This window comes from Podarcis bocagei, assembly GCF_964188305.1.
Source record: "Podarcis bocagei genome assembly, chromosome: 3".
NCBI classification, from domain to species: domain Eukaryota; kingdom Metazoa; phylum Chordata; class Lepidosauria; order Squamata; family Lacertidae; genus Podarcis; species Podarcis bocagei.
In genome coordinates, this window is record NC_138127.1 from 67,478,823 (window position 1) to 67,501,957 (window position 23,135).

General features: G+C 40.3%; 2 protein-coding genes across 2 annotated transcripts; one reads left to right on the forward strand and one right to left on the reverse strand.

Annotated features, from left to right (window-relative positions):
• Window positions 1–40: 40 nt before the first annotated feature.
• CEBPZ (CCAAT enhancer binding protein zeta) lies at window positions 41–18,441 on the forward strand. The gene is made up of 16 exons (XM_081188063.1): window positions 41–194; window positions 1,621–3,155; window positions 4,062–4,293; window positions 4,478–4,643; window positions 5,535–5,623; window positions 6,696–6,749; window positions 7,264–7,366; window positions 7,460–7,528; window positions 9,928–9,994; window positions 11,380–11,480; window positions 11,898–11,958; window positions 13,794–13,984; window positions 14,730–14,813; window positions 16,077–16,138; window positions 16,225–16,306; window positions 18,156–18,441. Exons 1-16 carry the CDS (start codon window positions 78–80, stop codon window positions 18,293–18,295), a joined length of 3,153 nt encoding a protein of 1,050 aa, XP_081044189.1. The 5' UTR covers window positions 41–77; the 3' UTR covers window positions 18,296–18,441.
• On the reverse strand, window positions 17,963–23,061 carry CEBPZOS (CEBPZ opposite strand). The gene is made up of 5 exons (XM_081188156.1): window positions 22,734–23,061; window positions 20,527–20,652; window positions 18,615–18,659; window positions 18,343–18,427; window positions 17,963–18,256 (listed from the first exon to the last, which is right to left on the reverse strand). The coding sequence occupies exons 1-4, from the start codon at window positions 23,044–23,046 to the stop codon at window positions 18,345–18,347; spliced, it is 567 nt and encodes a 188-aa protein (XP_081044282.1). The 5' UTR covers window positions 23,047–23,061; the 3' UTR covers window positions 17,963–18,256; window positions 18,343–18,344.
• Between the last annotated feature and the right edge of the window lie 74 nt (window positions 23,062–23,135).

Here is a 23,135-nt window from a genome sequence, read left to right on the forward strand (position 1 = left end):
TTCCACCTTCTAAGTGAGTGTCGTCATCACTACTACCCGGAAGCTAGGGTGACGCGTGCGTGGTCTGGCCGAGGGAGATGGCGACGTTGTCGGAGTTGGAGCTCGAGAAGTCTGACGAGAGAGATGGCGAGGGAGAGGTTGATGATGGAAGCGGCTTCACTCTGGAGGAGGTGCTGCGCCTCGGAGGCACCAAAGTAAGAAAGAGGCCCTGAGGCGGCCTGGAAAGGGGTCCGGGGAGGTCCCTGCGCATCTCTTTCCTTCCACGTGGTGGGAAAGGGGTGAGAGCCTTGGGTCAGCCTGGCTCTTTTCCCTCGGAAAGGATGGGCTTTAACAGGCGGAGTTTCTCCAAAAGTCGAAACAAAATAAAAAAAATTCCTTCCAGTAGCACCTTAGAGACCAACTAAGTTTGTTATTGGTATGATCTTTCGTGTGCATGCATCTTCAGATACATGAGATAAGAATCCAATGTCTCTATTCAGACCAGGTCTCTCCATGGTTTTAAGTCTGGTAATAAGTTGCAATTCAGCAACTTCTCTTTCCAGTCTATTTCTGATTTTTTTTTTTGTAATAAGACATCAAAAGAATTTCAGAAATAGACTGGAAAGAGAAGTTGCTGAATTGCAACTTATTACCAAACTTAAAACCATGGAGAGACCTGGTCTGAATAGAGACATTGGATTCTTATCTCATTATACATGATAAAGCTATTTTTAGCTGTCCCACCCCTTGCTTTTTCCTGTAAGACCAATTGCAGTCGTTAACAGTTGTCAACAGGTTTACCACACCTATCAGCCAATCAGCCAATCACCCATTCCCACCACCCTTCTGAGTAATAACCCTCCCTACTGTGTCACTATATATAAGGGACTGGTGACTTCTGTTTCAGTGTATCTGAAGAAGTGTGCATGCACACGAAAGCTCATACCAATAACAAACTTAGTTGGTCTCTAAGGTGCTACTGTAAGGAATTTATTTTGTTTTGACTATGGCAGACCAACACGGCTACCTACCTGCAACTTTCTCCAAAAGGGCATTCGCCCTGGAAGGAGACGTCATCTGTCTAATGTTGGCTTCTCACGTGTTGCCGTCTTTTCAAACTGGTGGAAATAAATGGCAGATCCGCTGCATGTGTAGCTTGAGGGGTTACACACATAGTATGTGGGCAGTGAACAATTTTTGTTTTCATTTTTAAACATCTCCTCCCTCACTGGGTTTTATACAAAGAGCCTTCTGGCCCCATGCAGACCAACAGATAATATTGTAACAGAAATGTGTGGCCACAAATTCTTATGTCACGACTACCCTGTTGTCCTTAATTTTTTTATGTGCAGCCACTGATTAAGACAGATTTTTTTCTGATTTTTGTACATGGTTTTTAATAAAACAAAAAATAAAAATCCAGCACTATGAGAGCAGGTGGGACAATTCTTAATACTAGATAGTCCTTACATTGGTGGATATTTCAGAGGTGTGCAAGTAATTTAGAAGCAGTAATGGGCAATGTTGTCTGCGTATGTTATAAACCTATTTGCAATATGGATGTTTTATAATGCATGAACTGTCAAATGATGTTATCCTTGAACACACTGCTGAGACAACTTGTTACTTTGTTTTATGCAGCAAGATTATATCATGCTCGCTGCTTTGGATGAGACCGAAGAAATTGTAGATGGTGGAAAAAAAGGTGCCATTGATGATCTGAAGGATGGTGAATTGGAGGCATTTATAAAATCACTGGGTGTGAGCAGCTATTCAAAAAAATTCCTGGTTGCAGCAGATGAAGAAGAAGAAGAGGGAGAAGCAGTTGAAGGAGAACAAAAACTACGAAAAAAAGAGAAAGTCAACCAAAAGGAAGTAAACAAAACTACAGTAGCAAAAAAAGAAAACCAAGTGAAAGGAAGTAAAGAAAAAATAGAGTCAAGTAATGCCCAAGATAATAAGAAACAGTCCGTTCCCAATAGTGCTTTGTTGCATGGAACAAAAAAAGACAAGGAAGTGGACACTTTTCAGTTTCATGAGCGGCAGATACTACTTATAAAACCAGGGGGCAAATGGTATGATCTGGAGTATACAAATGAATTTTCTACTGAACCCCAAAATCAGTCCCTTGTATCCAAGTATAAGGCTTTGGCTCAAAAGCTTTACCAACAAGAGGCAGACCTCTGCAAGAGTAAGGCAAATCTATGGAAAGGATCATCATCAGCTTGGATGAAAACTGTAGTATCCTCAGGGACTCTTGCTGACAGAATGGCTGCCATGACCCTTCTTATCCAAGATGCTGCTGTCCACTCACTTCAGTTTATAGAGACCCTGGTGAATCTGATCAAAAAGAAAGGGAGTAGAAGGCAGAGTTTAATGGCCTTGGATACTTTCAAAGAGCTTCTCATGACACATCTTCTACCAGACAATCGTAAGCTGTACACTTTCTCCCAACATCCTTTTGGCTCTCTGGAGCAGCTTTCAAGTGGCAACAGAGACTCGAGGGACAGGCGCCTGATCTTGTGGTATTTTGAGCATCACCTGAAGCACTGGGTGGCTGAATTTGTGCAGGTGTTAGAATCACTGAGTCATGATCCCCTGGTGGCAACAAAAACCCGTGCTCTTGTTGTTGCGCATGAACTTCTCTGCAACAAGGTAGAGGAAGAGAAAGCTTTTCTTGTGCAGTTAGTAAACAAACTGGGAGATCCTCTAAACAAAATAGCCACCAAAGCCTCTTATCTGCTAGAGACTCTGCTTCATAAGCATCCCAACATGAAAGGAGTGGTGTGTAATGAAGTGGAGAGGCTTCTCTATCGATCAAACATTAGCCCCAAAGCACAATACTATGCCATCTGCTTTTTGAACCAGATTGTTCTTAGTCACGAGGAGAGTGAGCTGGCTAACAAACTCATTACACTCTACTTTTGCTTTTTTCGGTCTTGTATCAAGAAAAAAGACGTTGAGTCCAAAATGCTTAGTGCTCTCTTGACAGGGGTGAACAGAGCTTACCCTTATGCTCAGACTAGTGATGAAAAAATAAAGGAGCAGATGAATACTTTGTTTAAGGTTTTGCACCTTACGAACTTCAGCACCGGCATCCAAGCCTTGATGTTGCTGTTTCAAGTAATGGATTCTAATCAGACTATATCTGACCGATATTACACAGCCCTATACAAGTAAGCATCACATACATTTTGATGTTTCTATTAAGTCGCGTTTTGTAGAATATTTACTGCTGATCAGTTTTTTTATGGTTTATATGAATTTAAATTGTGAATATTGTGATGGCAAGAGAACTACTTTGTCCCCTTTTGGATATCAGTAGATGCCCTGTCTGTTTTTGGCATTTCATGCCAATGTAGACATCTGTAATGTGGAGGTTTTTTGTTTTGTTTTGGTTATTATTGGTATTCTCCAGTTGATTATCCTTTATTGAAGCAGGGTTGAGCCAAGAGCCTCCTATTGTACCGGTTTTTCTTTCTCCTTCCTCTGAACTCAGTTTACAGAACAATCTTAAGTGGGGTGAGGATTGAAGTGGCGGATGATCCAAAGGCTTGCTGGCTTGCACCATCCATGGTGGCAGTAGAACATGCTTCTGTTTGCCTCTGTACTTATTACAAACCATTACATTGCCTCTCCAGTTGAAAGAAATGGATGTCCATGGACCTTTCTGCTAGCATAGTGGAGGACTCACCAGCAAAGGTCCCATCCCCTACCCTAACCTGATTGCCCGTGGATCTCAGTGTTAGGTTGCTCTGTGAATGTTTAAATAAAGCAAATGTAGAGATCTGAAGGCCCACTTTTACCCAAATTTTCAAAAACAAAAGGAAAAAGAATGAAAAATAAAATAGGTTCCCTCCATTTTCCTGTCCCCCTCATGCCTTCACATATTTTATAAAATGTGACTAATTATGGGATATTATTAATTAACCAATGGTCCACTTTAAACTAGGGTGAGGAAAAAAATGTATCAACAGTAGTAGTAAATGATGCAGCTGTCATATGTTGGCCTGTACCTCAAATTCAGAAGAATGAGTGAATTCATGAGGTTAATGCTGATAATTATTATTTTGTTTTTGCAGGAAGCTGCTGGATCCAGGATTAGCACTGTGTGCCAAACAGTCTATGTTTCTCAACCTTGTCTACAAATCTTTGAAGGCTGATATAGTACTGCGGCGGGTGAAAGCTTTTATAAAGCGATTGCTTCAAGTCACCTGTGGTCAAATGCCACCATTCACCTGTGGAGCTTTGTACCTTGTGTCCGAACTTCTGAAAGTAAAACCAGGGTTACGAGTACAGCTGCAGGATCATGTGGTATGATATACGTCTTATAGAGTTGTTCTTAGCCTACCTTTGTACAACTAGCTGTTGACCTCAATTTAAAAAAAATGCTTTCAATCCACAATTTTGGCTTTATATGCTATCCCTGGAACGTAACTTATCAGAGTTTTGCATGATCACCACATTGGTTTTATCTTAAAACTGATTCATTTCCTAGGAATCTGATGATGAGGAACATTTTCATGACCTTGAAGAAGCTGAAGAAGAGGAGGAAAAACTTGTAGATGTTGATGAAGAAACAAAAATAATAAAAACAGAAGAATATGTGAAACCTCATGACCCAGCTTCAGGAGCTTCATGGGTACATCACCAAAATCTAGCAGGTAAAAACTGAAAAATTGAGTGAGGTTCATCTGGCAGATGTTGACTGGAATGTTTCAGGTCCTAGTAGACGGTATTAAATTCTGCAAACTTTAATCTGAAGGTCGTTACCCAAAGGAAACTTTCCTTATTCAAACTTGTTTATGTGGAGGGGATTGAACGGAGCCAGAGGAAGGCCATCTGGGAAAAGTGTTTGGGAACAGTGTCAGTAGATAAGACATTGCCAGGGTTATGGGCCATTGCTGCTGCTGCTGTATTAACAACTTTCATGAGACATGCGCTACTTAAGTGGTGTCCCCCCCCCCTTAGTTATATTTCTGTAAGTAAAAAGTGCTTTAAAATGTCATGTCTCATTCACTTCTCCACCCATCTTTTGAGTTAGGCTGTTGTCATTTCCATTTTACAGAATGGAAACTGAAGCCATGAGACTTTGGCTGGGCTCACATAACTCCTCTCATGTCCAAGTCCAGAACTCTTAATTTCTTGTTCACTCTGGTTTCTGATCTGTTCTAGACATCTGGCAGCTCTGTGTAATAATGAGAGTATTCTTCTTTCAGCTAATCCCACCAGATGTTGCAATTGCACTAAAAGAAACTGGCTTACCTTCCCACTCTGCTTTCTAAATCAACATGCATTTTGCAGACTGGGTTGTATGAAATTAGAGCAGGGCACAGAGATTTTTGTTGTACCTTTTGTGGTGTTACTGCAGAAGGGCTCTCCTGTCTTTAAAATGATCAGAAGAAGATCAGGAGTAGTTGATGAGGGATGATGGGAGTCCACAACATCTGGAGGGTACCAGGTTGATTACTTCTTTGTTGGATAACTAGGCGTTCCCCTTTTAAGTATCTAGATCTGTTTGTCTTTGATGATACAAAACATGTCTTCTTTTTCAGGGGGCAAGAATTTGGGTAGCTATGACCCATTACATCGAAATCCTTCATACTGTGGAGCTGATAGAACAAGTTTTTGGGAACTAAAGAAGGTACCGTTTTTTCATGAACACCAGGAATTTCAATGTGGCTTTTGTGGGAGGGATCCCAGACAACTTTATTTTATTTTTGCAGAATTTTCCCTTTAACAGTGGATTTGGTATCATTTCATTGGGTTGGATCCAGAGTTAGAGTAGGCTCATTTAAATCATTGGTGTAAGTTAAGTCTTGGAGTTCATCAGACCCATTCTAAGTATAACCAAGTGTGGAGTCAACCTGTTGAACAAGTTTTAAGAGGAGAGAAGCCTTGTTCAAAGATTAGTTCTGGCATCTCTCTTATGACTTTACATTGGAACAGGTCTAAGATAACTTCCACCAGCTTCATCCAGCATAGACGCTGCTCAGGAATTATGGGAGTTGCAGTCCAACAACATATGGAGGTCATCACGTTGGCTGTCTTAAGCCTACGGCGCTCTCTCTCTCGCTCGCTCGCTCGCTCGCTCCCTCCCTCCCTCCTCCCAATAGAGATTACTTCTCAACATAGGGGATGGTAACATAATGCTGCAAAACATTTAGATTGACTACGTATCATGGGGATTTTCCATACTGGCACCTGCTGCTGGCACTAGTCCAGAGCCCCTCTTATGAGGTAGATTCATGTGATAAAAGTGGCACTTAATATTACATCTAATATGTGAAGAAGTCAGTTCCATAAACTGCCACATGGGGGATCATGGCCCCTTGTTATCTTGCTTCAAAGCTACTTAGGTAATTTATATACTTCAGCTACATTACAGACCAATCAAGAAGTAAGAAATTATTAACACATTTATTAACAGTTGGAACGGTAATAGACAGAACTTTACTGGTTTACTGTAATCAGCTGATTATTATGTACTGCAAAACAACATGTTTAGTATTTTATCCCCCTAGTGACCTGTTTTTTGTTAGTCATGTTAAGTTTTATGATTTACGTGTACAATTTTGTAGCAAGAAAATTATAAATAAGGGGGGGAGGGGGAACCTGGAGTGAAGGTTAATATTTCCATTCAATCTGTTAATATGGTGCCAAAAACTTGTATTGGAATAAGATTTTATATTACAACATTGATTTTATTTTTCCAGCTTTCAGAACACTTTCATCCATCTGTTGCCCTCTTTGCAAAAACTATCCTAGAGGTTAGTTGAATTTCTTACTTTTTTCACTACTTTGGTTGCCCTTTTGGGTGTCCTGTCACATGTACTTAATGATTTGGATTGCACGTGAATAGTTATTTCCAGACAGAAATGGGGGCAACAAGTAAATGGGGGAACCATTCTTGACACAAATATTTTTTCCTGTAGAAAACCAGATTGGCTAGGGTTTCCACCTTGCTACAGATATTTAAAGCAGGAGACAAGGCAGTCTTGTTTCTGCCTGTCTCCCACCTGTCCTCTTGTCCACCTCTTTCTTCACTTGTTGTGTGGCACACCTGAAATCCTACGTAGCAGAGCAGGAATAGCCACTGCTGCCTTCCCTCCACTGAAAGGGTTGTGTGTGATCCAGGTTTCAGAGAGGCAACCTATTTCATCTTTTCCTTCATCTGAGTAACATCACTTATTTCTCTGCTGAATCCAAACATATGTGTTTCTTTTGCCACTTCCATTCATGTATTGATGCAAACTGACACTATGAATGTTAACTTTGTTTCAGGGGAATTACATTGAATACACAGGTGATCCTCTGCAGGACTTCACTCTAATGAGATTCTTGGATCGTTTTGTGTACAGAAATCCCAAAGCTCCTAAGGGCAAAGGTATGGACCCTAGCAACATTTGTCAGGTGTAGCAGATAGGTTAAGGTTAATAGCAATTAATTTTTTGTGTGATTTCTTGACTTTATAATGCAGAGAACACCAGTAGCGTGGTAATGCAGCCAAAGAATAAACAGTCCATGAGTGATGTACGAAATCTTGCGGGTAAGTAAGGAGCTTTCATTCTAAAGATTATAGTCAGTGGTACCCTGTTCGTAAATACAATGCATTGTAAGATCCATCACTTTCAGTGGAAGATATTTGCACAATGGGTTTTATCCAATATTGTCATTCCATTCAGGAATGGAAGCACGGCCAGTTTTTGCCAATTCCTCCTTCCTGCGGCCCTCATGCTGTTGTGGAGGATCCTCCATCCTCAGTAGTAGATGAGGGAGGCCTTGGAAGGGGAATTGACAAACATATCCCCCCCAAAAAACGTTGTGATCACGGCATCAAACAGAAGGGTGATAACATTTTTTTTAACATTTGGATGCAGGAAATAACAAGTGTTCCTTTGATGTAGCTAACACTCTTTGCTGTTAGATGCCAGAAACCTTATTCCTTTTATCATAAGTGTATCATAAGAGTGAGTCGGAAAGACTATGGTTTGTGCAAGTACAAACCGTTCTGTTTTGGGGGAAAGCAGGCAGTAAGTCACACCTAGTTTGCTGTTTCAGCAAGCACTTGGGTAAATGAGGGCTATAATTTGCTTTTTTCACACGACATCTCCTGTTAGTTCTGTATAAAAACATGTAAACAAATTTATATTGATTGTGTAAGTGGAAAACCAGAAAAATTCTGGAAGACTGTTAAACATAAGAAGAGGATCAGGTCAGTGGCCAGTCTAGTCCAGCATCTTGTTCTCTCAGTGGCCAACCAGATATCTGCGGGAAACTCACAAGCAGGATTTGAGGACGAGCCTTCTCCCCTCCTGTGGTTTCCAGCAACTAGAATTCACACGCATTACTGCTGTTGGCTGCAGAGTCAGAGCATAGCTATCGTGGCCAGTAGTCTCCAGTGGCCCTCTCCTCCGTGAATTTGTCCATTCTTTTAAAGTCTTCTAGGTTGGTGGCCATCACTGTCTCCTGTGGTAGCAAGATCTATAGCTTATCTATGTGTTGCATGGATTCCTTTTATCTTTCCCGACTCTTGCAGCATTTCGTTTCATTGGATATCTATGAGTTCAAGTCTTATGAGAGAGGCAGAGAACCCTTTCTCTACTTTTCTCCATGCTGTGCATCATCGTATAAACTCCTATTGTGTCACCTCTCACTCATCTTTCCTCTAAACTAAAAAGTCCCAAATGCTGCAATCTTTCTTCAAAGCAAGTCATTCCATCTCCTTGATCTATTTTGGTTGCCCTTTTCTGATCCTTTCCCAACTCTGTAATATCCTTTTTGAGGTGGAACAATCAACATTGCACACAGTATTGTAAATGCGGTTGCATCACAGATTTGTATAATGGTGTTATGGTAGTGGCCATTTTATTTTCAATTCCTTTGCTAATGAATTTGCCCACTTCACTGCTGCTGCACACCGGGTCAACAGCTTCATCTATTATGACCCCAAAGTATTGTTCCTAGTCCATCACCATCAGTTCAGAAGTAGTAAGTGTGAAATTTGCCCTGACATGCATCACTTTACACTTGCTTACATTGAATTGCATCTGCCATTTTACTACTCATTCACTCAGTTTGGAGAGGTCCTTTTGGAGCTCTTCACAATCTCTTTGTTTTGTTTTGTTTCAATGATCCTGAGCAATTTAATATCATTGGCAAACTTGGCCCCTCACTGGTCACTTCTAACTCTAGATTGTTTATGAGCAAGTTAAAAGCCCATGTCCCGATACCAATCCCTAGAGGACTCCACTTTCTCTGTTTGGAGAATTGTCCATTTATTCCTCCTCTACTTCCTACAACTTAGTCAATTTGTGATCCACAAGAGGATAGCTATTTCAGAAGGAGAGACATCGCATTAAGAAAAAAGAAGGAAGGGGGAGTGATGTTATTGGATACAGAGTTCATTGTTAGAGTCTCAGAAGTAGAATCCAGATGAACAGTTAAGGCCTTAACTCATTAACATTACGGCTAAGGATATTCATGTTATGTAAACACCAGTAATGATGTGATACACAATAGTGGTTTTGTGGGACCTCTCAAATTTCTATTTGTAATCCATGTTCCCATGGTATCCTATAACTACATTTCTTCTGCCTAAGTGATCTAAGTAAGAAAAATTAAATTTAGCTTGGATTATATAATAGATTTACTTGATTTACTGTTTAATATTAGGTTATTTTTTTAATTTAAAAGTTAAATTCCTTTTACATTCTGAACTTTTATGCTCTGGATCCCCACCCCCATTTTTTATAGACTGGGTGAGGGAGGGAGGGATATTCATTTTGCACAGAGAGATTTAGTTGATCTCACTGGATTGATTGATTTTGAAGCTAGCAGCCCTAAAGACATTGCTTAGGAAAAATGTGTATGACGTGGCATTTGAATAACCTTTATAGCAAGTTAATTTGATAAACAATCATCAGTTCTTTATTATTTTATTTCCAGTGAATAGCAAGGAATTCCTTGCCCAAGATGAAAGCAAAATCCCAGTAGATGAAGTCTTTTTCCACAGGTATTGACATCTTTGATTAAGACTTCCATATGTTCATTGCTCTTAATTTGGGGAGGGTTTATTCTTGGAGATGCTTTCTACTGTTGTGAAAGTATTACTGCAAATCATGCCCATACATTTTTATAGGATAGGGAGATCATGGCTGGGGAAAATGGATATTTCAAATTACTAGATAAGATCAGCGGAGGAAAAAAGATTTTTATAAAACACATCCATTTCTAGACAACAGTTCCTTGGAATGTTCCATACATCACAGCAAAACAGCAGGGAATTTGCCCAGAATAACTGTGCTGTTATGGCTCATGTTCTTCCATCAGGTCATCAGCAGCACCTGTATCTATTATGGGATGCACTGGTTGGTTGCTGGTGATTCTGTTTCAGCCCTGGAGAAGGCAGTGTACATGCATCTGCTTGCAAATAAGACAACTGCTTATCTAGTCTTATATGACCAGAATAAGAATCTGAAAATGGAAGATTATACCCAAGCCTGTCTGACGCATAGCTAGCCCTATCTCTATAACCTTTTGGGAGTGACTTGTCTGTTAAAATGGATATGAAGGAATGGGCTTTTTTATGCTGAAATGGGAAAAATGCTAAGTAAGGTAGGAGATGTGGGAAGATCATTACAGGTGTTTGAACGTAAACCAGATCAATTTTATGTTATAATTCATGACATTATGGCACATCAGATGTTTATTGTAGTATTGTACCATGGAGGAGGGGGAAGGATATATAACCCCCCACAAGCGCCGCGTGGCAGCGTGCCTTTCTGTTAGTGTTTGGAAAGAAATGCCCCCACAGTAGCCCTGAACCAAAGGCACTTTTTGCCAGCAAATTAATGTTGTGACATCACACTGTGATAAATCAACTTGCTACCCTGATATTACATGGTGGTACTAGCCTAATTATCTTTATAATACAGGAGTGGGAAACCTCAGGCCTGGGGACCATACATGTTCCTCTCGGCCTCTCCATCTGGTCCTCATAATGTTCCCCAGGCCACACTCTTCACTGGGCCTGCTTTGCAACCCAGATGTTTTTGTTGGGCTGGAAAGTGTCCTTTAATTCTAATGCTTCTTGTCTGGATAGAACATAGAGAGGGGTGTGGGAGTCTGTGTAGAAACCAACCTAAAGCACAAAGATAAAATTTACATGAATTGCTCCGCCTGCTTTTGCCTCTGGCCCTGCCCACCACTGGCATCTGGCCCCTGAAAGGTTGTTGCAATAGGAAGTAATGACTTTAAAACAGTAGGAAATTGCTTGATGCTTAGGCAGGTTTAACATCTCGAAATATCCTTATTTTGTAAGTTCATCAAATCAGGATGTCTTAATAACCATGTTTTATACGAATGTGAAAACATTTCTTTTTTCTTTTTAATACGCAGATTTTATAAAAAGTTGGACTTGGAGAAGGAGAAAAGGAAACCTGCGAGAGATGATGAAAGTGTGGAAGATGTGGATGATGAAGAGTTTGAAAGAGCTTTAGGTAAGACTTGTCCCATCCTGTCCCATTTTTCACCCCAACCAACCTGTAATTAATCAAAGAGATGTAGAGGACTTTGGCTTCCCTTGAATAAGGGTAGTAATCCTTTGGCAGTTCAATCAGTAGATGGAACTCAAGGTTATGTGAATTTCCAGTTCAAAGATGTGGGTGGGGAGATGAGCCAACTCAAGCTAAACAACTGCTTACACTACAGTGTTGCCTGGTTGCTCATCTGGTATTTGCTCCTCTAAAACTTGGCAAATTCCAGATTTGACATTTGGTCTTGGTGGGTTGTTAGGTGGCAGCTGCTTCATGCAAGAATATAGAGCACATTGCAAATTATAACAAATTGCACTTTAAAACAATTTGTTTTAAATACCAAATCAAAATGTTTTGATTTTGCCATCTTCTTTCTTTCAGATTCATTTGAACATGATAGTTATTTTGATACACTTGTCAATGAGGACCTTAATTTTGCTGAGTAAGTTTTTTTTAAAAATGGGAATAAATAGAGTTTCTGCATGGGCACATGAATGACTGGATAAAGCAATTAGAGTAAATGGGAGTGTATTGTGTATGTGCATTATGTCACAAGCTCTTCTAAAACATTGTGCTCTGTGGGGAAAAAGTTTGTTAAATATACCTCAAGTGTATTCAGAACCCCCCTTCCCTCCTGAAATATGGCTACATTACTTCTGCAATTATGAATCAACCACATTACAAGGAAGTTGATGCAATTTCTGTGTAAAACGAACAGCCAGACTTCATCTCCCTTGATCTCCTTAGTTATGATCTAGTTTTGGGGAGGAGGAGATTTGAGAATCTGAGTTGTGACTCCTAGGGGTGCAGACAGTTGTGAAGATCAGGGCACCTTCTTCCCTTTTCCTTGGAAAGCATTTGTATTCTGCCTTATCTTCTACACTGGCCTGCCCAGTAACTTTTGGCCCGCCAGGTGTCATTGTACTTAGCATGGCCAATAGTTGAGGACGATGGGAGTCGTAGTCCAAATGCATCTGTAGGGCTGCAGGTTCATCCTCTATACTGTTAAGTATGTTGTGGATCAATCTAGCTGCTTTTATCCTGCTGCCTGGCAAATATCTCTCTCTCTCTATCTATCTATCTATCTGAGAACCCTGCTGCTGAATGGGCCTGAGCTAACTTATCTTGTAGATTCCACTCCCATTAGTATTCCTTTTTCATCCGTAGGCATGTATTAGGAGGGTGGTGTAATCTACCTGTTACTTGCAATCAGGTAGTAGTTTAGAGTGATGAAAGCTGCAACCCGATACACACCAAGTGGGAATAGGCACTACTGAAAACAATGGGGTTTAGAATTGCAGAGTCAGTGGTATGATGAGATGTATCTTCTGAGCGATTGAGTGTGCTGCTTTATATGTAAACATGGCTTGAAATAGTTTACTCTTAAATGAAGGAATCTCAAAGGACAGCTCAACCACATTTAGCTTAAGAGATCAGTTTTTCCACAGATGGATCACTTTGGGTTCCTTCCCCCTACCCCATTTCCACTCCCTCTTAGCTGAACAGTTTGACAGCACACAGCACTTCCCCCTTGCTGGCTCAGAAAGCAGGCAAAGTGATTTTCACACGCTTATTGTGTGCTGGTGTTCCCACTGCCTTAAATTTCATACACTCTGAAATGTTAGTATTACAATAAAACAGGCTTTTGTGTGGAATACTGATATGCTAGGATCTTGGTATATTATATAAGGAGTTTATAGCAGATTTCATTGAACAATTCCCTTGTTATTTAGCATTGTGAAAATATCTGTAGAGTACTTTATGAACTCATTTATTGTGGAAATACTCTTGTTATGTGCCTGATAATTTTGGAGTGACCCTATGGGCATTCATCCAGTAAAACCCCATAAACCAGCTTTGCAATTTGCTATTCCTAGAGCAGGCAGTTTTACTGGTCAAAAGAGAATTGATCAAGTAATGGTCTAGTATTTTGTAAAGCTGCTAACATTCTGTGCTGTATCCAGTGGTATTGTCCTGTTTGCACAATGTCTTTTGCTTTCCTAATGGAACTTACCCTCCCACCCCCCTGTAAAATCCCCCTAAATCTATTCTGGGGCATGCAAGGAAAGGAGATGAAGTGGGATTATTCTATGGATAGAAACCACCAAAACCTGTTTAGTTATGGTATATGCATTAGTTTAACAAAATTTGAGTGTTTTGTTTATAGACTAAAGTCTGTATTGCTAGCTGTTTGTGATCTTTGTAAGCATTATGAGAAAGTTGGATAGGTGGATTTTCTAAAAGCTTTTTAAATTGTATTTTTAAATCAAATTCTAGTAATATAAAAAGCAAAGAGAAAAAGAAAAGCCAAAGTGATGAGGAAACATTGGATGATTCAGAGGAGGATGATTTTGATGACCTTGATGATGAGGAAGTGTCTCTGGGTAGTATGGATGAAGACTTTAGAGAAGATCTTGATGAAGATGGAGGGACTTTTATGGATGTCTCAGATGATGATAAATCTCCAGGTAAAAACACGAATGCACTTAATGCCAAATTATTAAATTGCTCGCTTTGTTAAAACACAGATTTTAAATGCCATAGGTAGGTAGCTATTTTTAAACCTACTTGTTTGCCTTAGTGTTCCACCAGATATTTATGTGATTTAGCTGGAGCAGAAGACCACATAAGTTAGGTGTTGTGGTGGACAGATCCGAAGGATGCATGTGCCAAGGCTGATAACGAATCATCAGAAATAAGTGTTGCATCTACTCTTGCATCCTGTAGAGCAGTGTTTCCCAAACTTTAGTTTCCAGCTGTTTTTGGACTATAACTCCCATCACCCCTAGCTAGTAAGACCAGTGGTCAAGGATGATGGGAATTGTAGTCCAAAAACTGCTGGAGACCCAAGTTTAGGAAACACTGCTCTAGAGCCTAATTTCATGTTAACACTGGGTCACATTAACACTGTTGATTAAACTAAAATGACAGTAATTGGACCAAGGTGTAGTATTTTTATGTGCACCAAGCATGGTTGAATGAACGGTGCTGTCCTATTGCATTTTCAGTATTCAGAAACACACCGTAGAAACATCTGAGCTGACTAGGAGTAGCTGTTTTGTGGAGTCCGTACATAGGAAGTGAGATAACCACAATGTTTCAGGCAGTTGGTTACTTTCTCTGCATGAAAGCTGAAAGTGTTTTCATATTGACAAATCATCCGTTTTATGATGTAGTCTGAGTAAAAGTTTTAATAGCTTTCCTTTTTGATAGATGACAATGAAGAGGAGCATGTCAAGCCTGCCAATAAGAAAGGCAAAAGAAAAAAAGAAATGGATTTTGCTGGATCGATGAAAGGTAACATAAAGACCTCTTAATATTTGATAAAAACTGAGACAGCTTTGGGTGTCAGAAGGCTGAGGGGTTTTGTAGCAGCCTGCCTCTCTGCTAGAAATGTGACTTGTCACTAGTTTGCAGTCTTTTCACTCAGAATTGTGAATAGTTTCTGAGAGCGCCAGGGGTCTGTATTAGCTGTGCTGGCTAGATATAAGGCACTTGAGCTTCAATCCTATATCCTCTTTCCTAGAAGTAAGCCCTACTGAACTCAGTGGTATTTACTTGGGCATCTATTTGTATAGGATTGCATTGGTCATTAATAGACCCGTTAAAGGAAAATGACGCAAGAGACAGAATTTACTCACCTAATCACATTGACTTTTAACATTCTGTTTTGGTTAGTGTTCGAAAATCTGCATGTCCAGTTTGAGGAAGGAGAGGTAGGAATGAACTATAAGGTATTAAGAAACCCAGAGCAGTGTGTAGTTGTTATGGGGGAGACAACATGTGGTTGTGATAGAAACTGCACTTATTATTGTCAAGAAATACCGTATTTTTCGCTCTATAAGATGCACCAGACCACAAGACGCACCTAGTTTTTGGAGGAGGAAAACAAGAAAAAAAATATTCTGAATCTCAGAAGCCAGAACAGCAAGAGGGATCGCTACACAGTGAAAGCAGCAATCTGTCTTGCTGTTCTGGCTTCTGGGATAGCTGTGCAGCCTACATTCGCTCCATAAGACGCACACACATTTCCCCTTACTTTTTAGGAGGGAAAAAGTGAGTCTTATAGAGCAAAAAATACGGTAATTATTTGATTTTCATATCAGACACAGAAAACCAGATGGAAAGGATTAGTTCAGTTTTCAGCAGGATAGAGTTTTCTTTCAGCTGTACACCTGAAGTCTTATCAGAGATGACAAAGGATAATTGGTTTAGAACTTGATTTTAAAAATGCAATGGTTAGATTATATTAGCCCAAGCTCGTAAAGAACTAGCATGTAAAACTGCTAAGGTACTTTATAGTTAGCAAAATCCCTTTCCGTACCTAGAGGAATAGTAAGTGGTAGCCTATTTGATACCAGGGACAGTGCTGTCAAGAAAGTTAGAGATCATTTGTTTATAAAACATTGAGAAAATGTTTTTAAAAGGATGGAGTTTTGAAATATAGCACCTTGTTGGGAGTCTCTTCCTGTTTCCTGCTCAAATCCATTCCCCACCCAACACACACTTTGCGTTTTGTTCTTCATGTAGAATAAATAATTGCATATTAATGTTTTAAAGGGTCAAAAGAAAACAAGAAAAGAAAACTCAAAGACACTGGCATCCTTGCTACTGCAGAAGAAGTAGGTGCCACCAAGTTTTCTATTTTTTAAAAAATGTGTTTGCTCTGCTGGTTATCAATGTACTAATCATCATCTTTCTTTTGAAGTTTGGTTCCTTGCTGGATGAAAACATTGGGTCCAAGTTTGATAGTATTGGGATGAATGCAATGGCTAACAAAGATAATGCAAGTAAGTGAATTTCCCTATGTTCAGCAAATATATTTACCTGTCAGGCATTCCAAAAGCTCATGTGATGGTTTTAGAAAGGTATTTCAATTAGTTTCATTTGAAACAAATGGAGGAGCATATTGATTTCTATCCTCCTCTTTCTCCCAAGTGTACCTTCTCTTCCCCAGTGCCACCCCTATGTGCCCTGCACACTTCATGTCCCCATCTGTCCTGTGTTGAGCAGGAAAGTCTGAAAAGAGCTAAGTGTGTTCTGAAGGGTGCTTCTAAATGTCCTCTAAGGATTCCTGCTCAAGAGGAAGTTGATTCACTCCAGTGCATTTAGAAGCCCTCTTCAGACCTTCATGTTCAACTCGGGAAGGTGGCTGGGATGCATCTGGAGCACACAAAGCCTTCCCACTTTGAGCCTCATGGGATCCTGTTGGATAGGAATCCAGAGGGCTTAAGATTCCAGTTATATCCTCCCATATCCAAAAATTACATGGATAACCCAATTCCAGTGTATTGCATTATTTATAGGATGTCTAGAAACTGGCATTTGAACCTTACAGAACATGACAGAACTAACTCTTGATGGACTTGACAGTCATATAACTAACTGTTCAGCCTACTAAAGTAGAATTAGACCTTTGTGTATTATCTCCAGCTGCTCTCTTGCAGCTTTCTCAAAAAGAGAGCTGCACGGTCATCTCCAGAATCTTGTCAATTCCCTTTTTCCCAATTACTACCTCCCACTGTGAACTTGGCTTAATTTTGTGCAGATTATTCTTGTCTTAGTCCTGTAGTCTAAAACACAGTTTAAATTTCTGAAAAGCATTCTCATATAAGAAATTACAACAGGTTCATTATGCCTGTAGTACAAGTCAAATGACAGGGTAAATTTGCCTGCACTCTTTGGCCAGATGAGAGCCTGTGCTGTATGGCAGCTTGTAATGACTGTACTAATGTTTTACGCAGCATTTTCAAGCAGATTAATGAAGATAGGTCCTAAGCATTTATACATCCAGTAGGGCTGAGTTTGTCACTTTTAGACAAAGTAGATCACAATTGGTACTTAAGATATTATTGGAACATCCCAAAATGGAAGTGAGCCACTAACTGCTATGTCGCCCAACACACAGAGAAGTATTGATCGAGCTGGTAGCACAGTAACCAAACCTCCTTAAATTCCTATTCTAGGTAATCTTTTTGAACAGACTGTTCAGCTTTCTATCATAAGTGGGCACTCATACGAAGCATGTTAAATGGAATTTGAAATAAATTGCGTGGTTATGCACCACCACCTAAGATTTCAGGTGTGTGTGTGTCAAACAAATATTTTGCTCCATCCCTTTTATGCAAGGATTCCACCCTGTGCTTTAACTTACCAAAAAACATGCTTCTTTGGAAGCTATATGATCAACTTAATTTGCCAGTGGTACAATGGATGAAATTTACCATAGGCAATTCGTTTATGGAAATTCCAGTTGTACATGGTATGTTGCTGGATTTTGGGCTCTTGCTAATAACTTTTTAAAAATCCTTACGTTTGCATTTGTAGAAAAGTATATCATGATTAGCACTGAATCTTCAACTTGATATAATTCATTCCTCATTGGCCCAAATTACATTTAAGTTTGAAAAATGTAAGTTGTTTGAGACAAGATGGACTGTTGAAGGTGAGGAGGGAACTTTGTATTTATTTGTACATAAAGCATTTTGTGTTTTTTAGGACAAAACATAGCAGAGAGTTTCTCGGTCATGAATCTCTAACTCAGGCAGTATTCTTTGCATCCATAAAACTCAATGCCAGATTTTCCCAGGATGTAGTCACTCCAAACTTATCTATGTGCTCTCTGTCTTCCTCCATTAGATGTCAAACAGCTCAGGTGGGAGGAAGAACGCAACAGGTGGATTCACAATAAGGATGTGAAGAGCATCATCAAGCAGAAAAAGAAGTTTAGACACAAAATGCTGAAAAACAAACACAAAAGTAAAAAGACAAGAAAATAAATATGAAGATATTTAATGTAAACATTTTAAAAATTATTTCTACTTACAATTAGCTTTTGCTGATTAACCATGCTGCTTGATCTTTCTCCCTTTTCCCATGAAAACCAGCGTATTCATTACATCTGTAATAAACTATGAAAATAGAAGAGAGTCTTTTTTATCTTTTGCACAACTGAATGAAGATTGACTTTTGAAGATCTAATTTTGATTGAATATCTTTCTGATAAAATTGTAGTAGGATTTCCTTTTTATCCGCACTGGATTTTTTTTTTTAAAGTGTTGGGGGAAAAGAATTACACCAACATTAATTATCACATACCTTCTAGGATTGATGGATATCTCCTATGCATTTTTTGTCTGAAATCTGAGAAAATAAAAATGTTAAGTTTGTAACAACAGTACAGTGCACAAGATTTCAGTCACAAAAATGAAGTAGTGTACATTTTATTACATGGTGGCTACATTTCCTAGGTTTTTTTGGTCAGTCATAAATACCTGTGATAATCTTACAGGTAATGCAGCAAGTTGGTTGTTTAGCCTCCACAGGCTGTATTTCCAGTTGAAGACTTGCAGAACTTAGGCTTGTCACATTGGGCACAAAAGTTGAAAAAGGGAAGGCTATCAGACTCATGTATATTTTAAAATCTCAGTGGTAGGAAGTCTTAAGATAACACAAATTAATCTTTTAACACATTGCATCACTGGTCTAAAACATCACAGGGGGATGTATAAAGTTCTCATTGTATTGAGATCTGTAGGGAGGGCAGTGCCTTGCCCTTCGGCTGCTCTCATATCTAGAATGTGCCCTACTTTTCACTTTAAAAGTGGCATAGTGGAGGTTGTCATGGTCTATCTTAGTTTAAGGAAGAACAGGTGGTGGTGGTTGTTTTTTTAAAGGTGTGCCACAGAGTTCTATTACAATAGTAACTCAAATTCTCCTCGTCTATCCTGAGCATTTCCTGCCCAGATACCAATGTAGTGCTTGTTGTAATGTGCAAAAGTATCCATGCCAGATAAAGCATGGAGGAAGCTTTTTTCCGTTACATGAGTATACAACAATTCCACCCAAAGGAGCCCTGTTCTTAAGTTAGTACACAGAAGTGAAAATAGGATGCCTGAATGTGAAATATCAGTCTAGGTTGGGAACAGAGACCTGCACATAGCAGCACTGCCGAATCAGCGCCAGGCCTATCCATGGCAAGCAGGGAAGATCTGAAATAAGCTTCTACACATTCTTCCTTGATTGAAAGTACATGCCTCTGTGCAACTGAACCTAGAAAAGTGTTAAAGTGTGAAATGTGCATACCTGGCATAGGCAGGGTTTGTGTGTGCAGCCCCATGACCCCTATGCAAATAGATGTTTTCTGCTCAGAGACAATGCCTGTGAAAAATTGCTGGTGACTGGTAGTATGATACATGTCAACCTAAGCAGGCTAAATCCTGAGACCTACTGTAGTTGAAATAATTCCAAAAACTGAAGAGCTGTTCCAAACAAACAGCTTAACAGCTATATCAGGAATTTTGCAGTAAAATTAGAGAATGCCACCTTCAAGGAAAACTTCCTAATAGGCAATGGATATAGTTACTCAGAGGGGACGCGGGTGGCACTGTGGTCTAAACCACAGAACCTAGGACTTGCTGATCAGAAGGTAGACAGTTTGAATCCCCGCGACAGGGTGAGCTCCCATTGTTTGGTCCCAGCTCCTGCCCACCTAGCAGTTCAAAAGCACATCAAGTGCAAGTAGATAAATAGGTACCACGCCGGTGGGAAGGTAAACAGTGTTTCCGTGCGCTGCTCTGGTTCTCCAGAAGCGGCTTAGTCATGCTGGCCACATGACCCGGAAGCTGTCTGCGGACAAACGCTGGCTCCCTCGGCCTATAGAGCGAGATGAGTGCCGCAACGCCAGAATTGTCTGTGACTGGACCTAACCTTTACCTTTTTATAGTTGCTCAGTAGATAGAACGAATGTAAATGAGTGAGTTCAGAAAGAATGTGTAAATATGTTGGTTATAATACAAATACTGAAATTCCTGGTGTGTTTTCTAAATTTTGCAAATGGAAATAGGCTACTCTGCTTAGTCTTCCATTTAAGAAATGAACTAGATTTCAATGTATATCCTACTTTTATGTGTAAATAACACTAATATTCTTATGACTGCAAATTCTCTGGTCAAAACGCTCTGTGGATTGACAGTTATTTGAAAAAGTAATGAGACACATAGTTTGTTACCTTGATTATTATCCATTTTAACATACAGTGCATATGCGCTAGCAACTCCGATAATTTCCACTAATATAACTCCTTTGAAAATCTTCCTTCCAAGCTCAGGATTCATGGCACAGCTAGTCCCAAGTTCTAGAAACAGAGGGGAACAAACATTTCATTAATGACATAAAAATGTTATCAGAACAGGAAATAACTGATTTGTATATATGGTTTGATCAGAGGAATACTGAAGTATATTTGAAGAGAGGCCCCAATGGGCTATAAAAGGAGAAGAGAGAACTAGAGGCAGGATTTGCTTTCCACTTACTGTGCTCTGCTGAAAGTTCCAGTCCCTTCTCTTAATATTGAACATGTACTTATTCAGACAGTCATCCTTTGCTTCATGGAGAATGCTGACAACTGTGTAGCAGCTCAGAGGCTGTGCTGTGAATTAAGAATCCATCAGTTGAAAATTTAGCTATGGCCTTTAAAGTTGAAAATTTAGGTGGCCTTTTAAGCATACAACTCTGAGTCTGCAATAAGGGGAAACTTAACTTGACAGCTGATTTTTAAAATCATGAATGAGAAGTACTTTGAACAGTCTTTAAAACTTTGGACTCCAAGGTGTAACGGTAAATGCAATTTCTAGAGTAGCTGTGACAGGCTATTTCAGCAAACAAAAGGAATCTTGTGGCACCTAAAAGACTAAATATTTTATTATGACAAGTTTTCAGAGGACTAGTCAATAAAAACCGATGTTTCAATAAAGTGATTGTCTTTGTTGGAATTTGTGCTCAAAGTAATGAAACACGGTAAGGTTCCGGTCTCCTGAGGATTCCGTACATGACCTCAGACACTACTGGTGAGGTTATGTATGGCTGATCCACTTACATGTTTATCATGGATTGACTGTAGAATAAAGGGATGGTGTGCCAGTTATTCAGCACAGGTGACACTTTCAATTTATCCAACTTGAAGTCAAAAACAATATTCAATAGACACTTTGCAGCTTGAGCCAAGAGCTCAAATTAAGCACGTATCCACTCCAGTGTACAGGGAACCAAACTGTAGCCATACTTCAGAGGGCTAACTGGGATGGTAGCTTAGCAGTGTGATCCTAAACATGAATTCAGATGGGGCTTACTCCCTGGTAAATGGTGATAGGATTGCAGCTTTGATTTCCTACACGGAATGAATTTATGTGCTGCAAATGGTATACCATCCTATGTGCAGTTTGACACGAATGGTGAAAACATGTCTGTTATCGACAGTGGAATTTGCTGCCAAGGAGTGTGGTGGAGTCTCCTACTTTGGAGGTCTTTAAGCAGAGGCTTGACAACCATATGTCAGGAGTGCTCTGATGGTGTTTCCTGCTTGGCAGGGGGTTGGACTCGATGGCCCTTGTGGTCTCTTCCAACTCTATGATTCTATGATTCTATGCTGCATAATAATAATAAATTATTTGTACCCCGCGCATCTGGCTGGGATTCCCCAGCCACTCTGGGTGGCTCCCAAAAGAATATTAAAAACAGGATAAAACATCAAACATTAAAAACTTCCCTAAACAGGCCTGCCTTCAGATGTCTTCTAAAAGTTGTTTAATTCCTTGACATCAGATGGGAAGGCGTTCCACTACCTAGAAGGCACTAATTGCATAGTGGACTGCATTATCATTTAAGGATCTTTTAAATGATATTATTTAATAATCTTGCAACGTTTTTAAGTTCTGTGGGTTTTGTTTGGTATTGTATATGGGTGTTATTTCTTTCCCCCTCCTTTTCCCTTCCCCCTTTTCGCATCTTACTTTAACCTGTGCAATTACACACACACAATATTTATATATACCGTGTTTATGGGAGACAATCTTACTCGGCTACGAGTGATCGCCAAAAAAGAAAGATGATTTATATATAAATTTGTATATAGAGTTAGTTAGAACTGCAGGGGATCAACTAGAAGCACAACCTGTGCAATTTCCCTTACAGAAGTCACCTGAGCTTCCAATGGGCGCATCCAATGGGCCAGTCTAGGCAGGACAAGCAGCATCTCTCCTCCTCCCCATGGAACTGCTATCGGCCTACCCTCGGCTGGCCACGTGACTTCAGCCCGCCCCCGCCCCCCAGCCAGCAGAGCAGACAAGGCAGGAACAAAAGGACTTCCTCCTTTTTTTGCTTCTTCCTCTTAGAGTCACTTTCGCTGCTCATATTAAGACACAAAGGCTGCAGCCGTACCTCGCCGTCTCCAAATGTGAGAGCGGCGCTTTACCGCCGGTAACAAACGCAACGGCGCCCGACCCGACGCGGCTCCCAGCACCGTGTCCGCCCTTGCGTAGTCCAGACCCACTTCCGGGGTGGAAGTGCCGAGGCACGCATGCGCATGGGCGCGCGGCACCTTCATTTCGCGCATGCGCTCAGCCTTCGTTCCTTCTCGCCGGTGCTGGAGAGTTCGCGCTGTGCTCCCTCTGTCGGTCCTGTTGGGACTGGCCGTGTCACTGTGCTGCCTGTAGGTGGCAGTGTAACGCAGCTGTGTCCTGCCGATCCGCATAGAGGAAGGGGCAGCCTTCCCTGCTACCAGCGGCTTCTGGAGTGCAGAATTTCCCGCCGCAGCTGAACATAGGAACGTCGGCAGCTGCC